The sequence below is a fragment of the Triticum dicoccoides genome, chromosome 2A (genome assembly GCF_002162155.2).
Source record: "Triticum dicoccoides isolate Atlit2015 ecotype Zavitan chromosome 2A, WEW_v2.0, whole genome shotgun sequence".
NCBI classification, from domain to species: Eukaryota; Viridiplantae; Streptophyta; class Magnoliopsida; order Poales; family Poaceae; genus Triticum; species Triticum dicoccoides.
In genome coordinates, this window is record NC_041382.1 from 688,724,263 (window position 1) to 688,733,693 (window position 9,431).

At 46.0% G+C, this 9,431-nt stretch overlaps 1 protein-coding gene across 1 annotated transcript; it reads left to right on the plus strand.

Moving 5' to 3' along the window:
* Positions 1-1,502: 1,502 nt before the first annotated feature.
* On the plus strand, positions 1,503-2,146 carry LOC119351895. The gene has a single exon (XM_037618673.1). The coding sequence runs from the start codon at positions 1,638-1,640 to the stop codon at positions 1,866-1,868; it is 231 nt and encodes a 76-aa protein (XP_037474570.1). The 5' UTR covers positions 1,503-1,637; the 3' UTR covers positions 1,869-2,146.
* Positions 2,147-9,431: the final 7,285 nt, after the last annotated feature.

Below are 9,431 nucleotides of genomic sequence, written 5' to 3' on the forward strand. Positions count from 1 at the left end.
AGCCACTTAGCCATCAAAGCTTTGTTCATAAGTTCAAGATTCAAATTCCTCAAACCCCCTTGATCTTCATTAAATGTTATTTCTTTGTATCTACATCTCATTGCCAAACAAATCTAGCCATAAACAATTTGCTCTTTTCATTCACTAAGTCTTACTTAATAGAACCATTTTACTTCGACGTCAATCATGACATACATCTAATCCTTATAGACAACACTAGCTAATACTAGCGCAACATAGCAACATCTATTACACGTTTGTGTGCTTTCAGTTTATGTAGGATTCACCATGACATCAAATTTCTATGTTTTTCTATTCCGATGTTTTCAAATCTTATGAACCAAATTAGGGTGTGGAGGGCTACGCCTTTTTCCTTTACATGGTTCACCCATTAGTGTTCAACAAATAAATTTTTAGTATAGTTAAGTGGAGAACTAAACTAAGAGAATCTAACATGAATGCCATTGAAATATGTTTCCTTGGATATTCAATTTTCAGTTGATACAATCTCTATCCCGAAAGGTTTGACATCCCGTTAAACATAAAAAATATGCAACCTGGGAGCTTGTTTTTTTGTCGAGGGATAGTGAAAGTAACACTACACATATGAGGTATGATCGATGTCTACATATGTACTTCATTGTATTTTTTCATCGTTCTGTTTTTCGTATGTGTGTGTTGAACTCAATCCATGGCTTGTAGGGTGACGAAACACTACCGTTTAGACTAACTAATTTGTATACCTTGGAAGGACGGTTGGAACTTCACATGATTAAAGCGTGGAGGCTACTTCCAACAACAAAAATTTATGGAGACTGCGTTTTTTTTTGCTTGTGAGTTTTCCTGTTCAACAGACCTAGAGTTACATTGAAGTGGAGTAATAATGAATTAAAAGAGAATTCGACATGGAGTACATGACACTACATGCAGTAGTATACTGGCGGTGTACGGTTTTTCGGCAGCCGGTAGATATTTTTTTGGCAGAACGGCCGATGTTAATATGTTTCTTAAGAAAAACAGATGTAGACATGACAATTTCGAATTATATAAATGCAGTATTATCTTGAACTACTGGTGCCTGGCACGTGCATTTTTTGTCCATTTCTCAGTACTCATGACTAGTAGATTATTTTCAAACGAGATACACTAGCGGTTTGTCTAAAAATTTAAATCAGTGCTGCTAGCAGCAGCTACTTTACCACATGGTCCATGTGGTAAGCAAACTATAAAAAAAAGCAGCTGTTACTTTTTTTAGACAACTTTTTTAGGGGTTCTTTAATGGTTTTTTTAGACAACTAGCAGCTGCTACTGTAGCGTGTACTCCTCTACTAGAACTGGAGGGCCGCACATGGGCTAAGCCGCCCGTGGGTTGCCCACACTCGACCAGGTAAAAACCCAAATGGGCACCAACACCAAGCCTGTCGCTGCCGCACGCGCAAGCGCAGCGGTCCGCGCACGGTCCTGCCTGCGCCCTCGTCCCCTCCTCCGCTATATAACGGGGCCTGGCATGCCATCCCCGGCACCGGCCACTCAAAATCCCCAGACTTTCCAGACCCAAAATCCCACCTCCCTCCTCCGATCCCCCTCTTCTTCCACTCGTTCCGTTTCTTGCGACCGAGGGGATCGTCGATCGATCGATGGCAACAATGGGCGTGGGCGGAGCGGTGAAGATGATGATCGGGGCGAAGGAGGAGCGGGTGGTGGGCACGGGCAAGGCGCCCGGCGCGTGCCCGTCCTGCGGCGGCCCGGTGGTGGCGACCGACGTGGAGAGCGAGCGGCGCATCCTGTGTCTCCCGCTGTGCCTCAAGAACAAGCGCAAGTACTCTTGCACCAGGTGCTTCCGCCGCCTCGTCACCGTCTACAGCTAGCTCGGGCTTCTTCTATTACCGATCCATCCATGGTGACGTACGGAGGGAATCAGATAATCCGCTCGAGTTCTTTGGTTCTTCTCGGCCCTAGAGTAGCTTGCTAGCCTGGCTAATGTAATGTAATGGTGATTCTGTGTTGATTCCTCTAGTTTCCTAGTAGCTAATTTGGTGAAGCGCTGGAAAACTGGCACTCTGCTGTATCTTGCAGTAAGCTCTCTGTCAATGGTTCCGCTTTAATGCACCGGCCTGTATTGGAAATCTCTAATGCGCTTCCTTCATTAAGATGGTACAATTAACGTACTGATGGGACCATCATGGACACGCAGATACGCAAAAGTACATTGGCCCGTCTCCATCGATCCCCAAAGCCTCGATCACTGCAGTGATGCACAGCTACGGAATCACTGTCGCTGCATGCATGTATTGTGCTGATCACTACTGTACATAGTAGCAGCCACAAATCGACGGCGACGCCAGCCTTTGGCCGGTGTGCATGCTCCCACAACCACAAGCCACAGCAACCGGCCGGCCGTCCGTCCGTTGGTTACCTGTTCCTTTCGCGGGTATCCCGTACGCCGTACGACTAAGGCCAATTCCAACGCACAATCCCATCCGGCCCGGACGTATTCGTTTTGGTTCAAACGAACAGACGGCACGGCCCGACGCTCGACCCCATCCTTAATTGTCCATTTGCTATCCGGTCCGTCCCATTTTTGACGTAAATTTACACCTGATTTACGTCCAGACGGACGGCGAACGGACGCCCATGCGCCCGTCCCGCGTCCGCCTCAAACCCGCATGATAGCCGCCCACCTACCTCCCACCGCCCGCATTTACGGCACACGCTCTTTCGATCCCACCTCGCAACCACCCGGCCAAGCGGTTGTTGTCCTTTTTAATGTGGAAGCCATGAACGGGTAAGTCCACACTTTCACACCCGGTGACATTTGCTCCCTCAAAACCCGATACTCATCAAACTCTAGCTCCGTCCGCCTCCTCTCCTCCACCTTGCCTCCAGCCACCATGGGCTGACATTGGATCCCCGGCCGCAAGGGGAAGCACGACCACGAGGCCGGGTCGTCTTCCGGCTGCCGCAGCCGCTCCAGCCCTTCTCCTCCACCACTCTCCATCTACATTCCACATCTCCCCGCCGGCGGCCCAACCTCGGCAGCGGTCGTACATCAAGGTCGACATATGCCAGAGGTACTGGGAGACAGGCACGCCGCTCCCGTCGAGCGATGTGCACCTCTCAAACAACTGGCATCTGTCGGCCGACCACGTGCCTGTGCCCCCGGTCCTGGTGAGCAGGTGCGCTCACCACGAGGAGATCCAACACCGCTGCGGGTGTTGCCTGGCTGGCCTGTCAATGACCGCAGGTATGCCCTAGATTCACCTCTATGGGACACTTGATTCCACGATGAGCACGACCTGCGGCTGCAGTTGTATTTTACCAGCCGTCCTTAGAGATTGCCGCAGGCACGCGCTCTCAGCTCGGCCCTACCATGCGGGCGTGCACATGTTCACGGCCTGACGCCCAGCCCTTCCCCTTGGCCGTCCCTGCCACCACCACCTTCGATGATCGACGAGGAGGAGGCCGAGTTCATCTGGCTCGTGCTGGAGGACTCCGTCTGCACCCACGACGAGGCCCAGTGGGAGGGCCTCGAACATATGATGGCCCTCTCCGCGGCCGGCGATGTCGCCATCCGAGAGCTCGACGCTGTCGTCAAGGAGGGAGTCATGGCGGACATGCAGGAGGACGTGTCGGTGGAGGGCAGTCTTGGTCGTGGACGGAGACGATGTCGTGCATGCCAGAGTATGTGTCTGTGCTGCCTGTCTGGGTGGGTGCCGACACGTGGTCACCGTCGGCACCACGGCCAAAGGTTGTGCAGCGACCTCCGCATGCGCCTCCGGCCAGGCAGGAGCCGTGAGCCCACCTCTGGCAGCCGCCACCGTACATCGACCTCACCTGGGACGACGACGAGGAGGACGATGGGGTGTGAAGATGGCGGCATCGAGGGCGACCACGGCAGCGGCGTCATCATGTCTATTTTATGTTTTTTAATTTGAAGTTAAGTTTAATGTAAGGCCAGGACTAGTTCAAACGGTTTAAATATTATCAGACTGTTTAATTAAGTTTATTCACATGGTTTTAAATGTGTGGCCGGTTTTCTTTTTCGGCAAGCCGGACAAAATAAGATGCGGCCGCCGGTAAGGTGCCTTAGTAGGCAGACGGTCAAAACTGGACACGTTTTTTCATTCAAACGGACAAAATCCAAACAAATCAAACGTTATTTAGGGTCGTGAGTTGGAATTTACTTAAAATCCTCACGATCCGACGGGCAGACGGACGCGTCGATCTGCGCATCAGTCGTCCGGCCAATCTGAGCGCGCAAACACGTCGAGAGAGTGCCGTCTGCCGTGATCTGATCTCTGGATTGTATTGAGTTCCGGGCAGGAACCAGGATTGCGTTCAGGGATTAGTTACGATTATCCTCCGGAAGGGGAATGTTTGCGCGTGCAAACCATGCGATGCGCGTTCGGGTATCGGCGTCGTCTAACCAGAGATCGCCACGCCACACCCGCACACGCAAAACACGATTTACATTCAAGAGACTCGCCGGCGAGCCTGCATGTCCACGCACCACGGATGAAGAGGGAAAGGGTAGGTAGAGAAAAATGAAGGCAGATCGGCAAGTTTGGCCAGCACGTGTGCGCGCAAAGAAAATGAGGACGTGGATAGCGACATAGTGATATGCAGATTCACGCAACGCGTGGCGGCGGCTCACGCAAGGAAATTGCGCCGCAGGAGGTAGTATAGACACCACCGGTCGAGCTGCTAGGTTGTGCATTCGTACAGGTACAGGCGTTTCTGCACATATCGATGCTCGTGTTACGTACTAGTACGTACGTATCTGCTCCTGTCGATGTTACTGCCTACTCCCTCCGTCCGAAAATACTTATCCTCAAAAATAAATAAAATGGATATATCTATAATTAAAATAAGTCTAAATACAACTATTTCGATGAAAGTATTTTCGAACGGAGGGAGTAGTACTACACTATTTGTGGATGTCGATCTTGCTACTATGGTGTAGCTACAGAAGCAGGCAACGAAGGCCCGTTGTGATTGTGAAACAGAGAAAAGAACACAGGGGATGCGATGCGTACCAGTACTGTGAGTGCGTGGATACCAGATCAGGAAGCTGCTGATTGGCTTGACCATGACCGAGTGGAACTAACTCATCCCAAAAACTGATAGCCACGGCTGTCAGAGAGGACGTCGCTCTTCGAAAATGCCGAAAACGGAAAGCTAAAGACTGGAGGCTGGGGTCACCGGCATGCATGCGTCGTTGAGTCTATTTATTTAGGGAAACACTTTCACGGGCATGGAAGATTCGTACTAATTTCCCATCAGAATTTGTTTTGAAACAAGGCAAAAGACTCGTCATTTTTATTAATTGACAAGAAAGTTTAGACAAGAGCCACAAAATGGTAAAAAAAATGAAAGACTACTCTTGAGACATAAGTGCATTCAGGTTTTTGGCTCCCGCCAACGCCTAAAGATTAACCTCCTCTTTTCTCTTGGCAACAACGCCCACCAGAATAAGCTTGTACATTAAAAAAAATTCATCACCACACAAACACATCCATGACAATATCCATCACCAGTTCACCACCCACACGTGCATATGGATAATAGAGAAAAGATTTTAGGTTGTCACCAGCATGCAAATTTGAGGTCGATACCATATTAGCATAATTTTTGAGTCGACCTTAAATCGTGCATCATTTGTTGTGCTTGCAAGTTGGGTTCAGATAGCATCATCTCCTGCCCACCGAACATGCTATACAATTTCGAATTAATTTGATTTTAGGTGGAAAGGCGCAGCTTGAAACATGATGTGGCTTCTCTCCGTCAATTAGCAATGGAAACCGTGGCATAGATAATTATTTTTCTTGTGCCTTCTTTAGTATAAGAGTGTTCCTTGCACCTGGATGCTCTAATCACGAACTATAACTGCTATTTAAATGAACCTGATGATATCTTGTTTACAATGTGTCAACCTTAGCCAGAAAAAAAAATGCTTGCCAAACAAACATAGGAGCACAATGTGACAAAGGAAAGAGGTGTTCCTATTTATGTGATTTTGGCTTTGGCTTTTATAAGCCAAAATCAAATAAATATGTGCTTATTCGGCTTATAAGGCAAAACCCAAAAGCTAGAGTTAATCCTAGCCAAACACCCACATAGTATCTTTCTGATTTTGTCCTCTTAATTGCGCCCTGAACTTAGCAATGTTCGGACAATGTTGGATAGAGCCATAATATTTTCACGGCACATTTTTCATTGCCTAACCGTGCAAACTAGGTGCTCACAATGAGGAAAGAATATGTCACTTTTGATCTCACTTGGGTGAGCGAACACTAAGTCATACCATCAAACATTCAATTGTTTTGTTAAAACACCATTGCAATAATTTTTTGGCAGTTCAAAGAAAGTTGTGAGGAAAAATCTTCCCACATAATTACATGCGACATATAAGCCAACTTGTGTAATAATTTTAAGAAGTATGTAATATGTTGTTTTGTAGTTTGCAAGGTGAACGATAGGTTGTTCTTTGGGCTTTAGCTTTTCTCTCTCTTTTTTCCTTTCCCGTTGTATATTGTTTATTAAAGAAAAACTACAGTAGAACAATTGTTCTACGGTGTGCGGCTCGAAAAAATGGGTGAAACATATGCACTTACACAATGACGTCAATACACATGCAACTTATGCAAAATAAACTCGAGATAAGTTGCAGTATAAAATGTTTAAATATGTCATGTTACCCAACTAAATCTTACTGTCACCGGTGTTCAGTATAGCACTTCACGGTCCCCTTGCTCCTAGCCTCACCGGTGCTCAATCTCCATGATCCTGGGTACCTGCAGGGATGAAAAATCGCGAACAAGACAAGAGATACTTCATGAAACAATTTTATTTCACACATATACGAGACATTGTGTCAAAGACATCCATTAACCCCTTCACAAAATATCTGGGGTTGCAAGGCTCATGCCTCACCCCATACCTTACCGATCTACTCACACATAGAGATCAGATCACGGGAAGAAAACATTGAAGAACACATCTTGTGATTGATTGACTGCAATATGTCTTACAATGGATGCCTTGTGCGATACACGATTACAAGTATGAACTAGATGAGCGAGCACTATGGTGGTGGAGATGGCTATGGAGGTGAAAATGACTGCGGTTAGGGTTTGTGGATGAAGATGATGATGAACATGTTCTGGTTGTGCTCGACGCTCCTCCTTCTCTCATTCTATTGACATTTTGACTGGTGTTAGTGTCAAAACCGACATACCTCAGGGTAGGGGGTCCTGAGTTGTGGATTTCGGGCCAAAGGTAATAGGAACGGAGGAGACAATGTTACCCAGGTTCGGGCCCTCTTGATGGAAGTAAAACCCTATGTCCTGCTCTTGTTAATATTGATGAAGATGTATCGAGTACAGAGTTGATCTACCTCGAGATTGTAATGTGTGGTCTAACTCTGGGGCTAGGCGAATGATTTTTGCGTTGATGTCCTCTCTGAAGGAAATATGCCCTAGAGGCAATAATAAAGTTGTTATTTATATTTCCTTATATCATGATAAATGTTTATTATTCATGCTAGAATTGTATTAACCGGAAACTTGATACATGTGTGGATACATAGACAAAACAGAGTGTCCCTAGTATGCCTCTACTTGACTAGCTCGTTAATCAAAGATGGTTTAGTTTCCTAGCCATATACATGTGTTGTCATTTGATGAACGGGATCACATCATTAGAGAATGATGTGATGGACAAGACCCATCCGTTAGCTTAACATAATGATCATTAAGTTTTATTGCTATTGTTTTCTTCATGACTTATACATATTCCTTTGACTATGAGATTATGCAACTCTCGAATACCGGAGGAACACCTTGTGTGCTATCAAACGTCACAACGTAACTGAGTTATTATAAAGATGCTCTACAGGTGTCTCCGATGTTGTTTGTTGAGTTGTCATTGATCGAGATTAGGATTTGTCACTCTGTGTATCGGAGAGGTATCTCTGGGCCCTTTCGGTAATGCACATCATAATGAGCCTTGCAAGCAATGTGTCTAATGAGTTAGCCACGAGATGATGTATTACTGAACGAGTAAAGAGACTTTCTGGTGATGAGATTGAACTAGGTATGATGATACCGACGATCGAATCTCGGGCAAGTAACATACCGATGACAAAGGGAACAATGTATGTTGTTATGGGGTTTGACTGATAAAGATCTTCGTAGAATATGTAGGAGCCAATATGAGCATCCAGGTTCCGCTATTGGTTATTGACCAGAGATGTGTCTCGGTCATGTCTACATAGTTCTCGAACCCGTAGGGTCCGCACGCTTAACGTTCGATGACGATTTATATTATGAGTTATGTGATTTGATGATCGAAGGTTGGCCAGAGTCCTGGATGAGATCACGGACATGACGAGGAGTCTCGAAATGGTCGAGACATAAAGATTCATAAATTGGAAGGTTACATTCGGACACCTGAATGGTTCTGGTCGTTTCGGATGAGTTTCGGAGTACCCCCCGGAAGTTATTGGGCCTCATGGGCCTAGTAGTAGAAGAGAGGAGGCAGGCCAGGGATGAAGGAAATATGCCCAAGAGGCAATAATAAAGTTATTATTTATTTCCTTATATCATGATAAATGTTTATTATTCATGCTAGAATTGTATTAACCGGAAACATAATACATGTGTGAATACATAGACAAACAGATTGTCATTAGTATGCCTCTACTTGACTAGCCCGTTGATCAAAGATGGTTATGTTTCCTGACCATAGACATGAGTTGTCATTTGATTAACTGGGTCACATCATTAGGAGAATGATGTGATTGACTTGACCCATTCCGTTAGCTTAGCACTTGATCGTTTACTATGTTGCTATTGCTTTCTTCATGACTTATACATGTTCCTATCACTATGAGATTATGCAACTCCCGTTTACCGGAGGAACACTTTGTGTGCTACCAAACGTCACAATGTAACTGGGTGATTATAAAGGTGCTCTACAGGTGTCTCCAAAGGTACTTGTTGGGTTGGTGTATTTCGAGATTAGGATTTGTCACTCCGATTGTCGGAGAGGTATCTCTAGGCCCTCTCGATAATGCACATCACTTAAGCCTTGCAAGCATTGCAACTAATGAGTTAGTTGCAGGATAGTGTATTACGGAACGAGTAAAGAGACTTGCCAGTAACGAGATTGAAGTAGGTATTGAGATACCGACGATCGAATCTCGGGCAAGTAACATACCGATGACAAAGGGAACAACGTATGTTGTTATGCGGTCTGACCGATAAAGATCTTCATAGAATATGTAGGAGCCAATATGAGCATCCAGGTTCCACTATTGGTTATTGACCGGAGACGTGTCTCGGTCATGTCTACATAGTTCTCGAACCCGTAGGGTCCGGACGCTTAAAGTTCGGTGACGATCGTAATTAGGGTTTTTGTGTTTTGATGTA

Excerpts from the sequence above, each read along its gene's own strand:
- LOC119351895 (XM_037618673.1), top strand. The coding sequence starts at position 1,638 with ATGGCAACAATGGGCGTGGGCGGAGCGGTGAAGATGATGATCGGGGCG.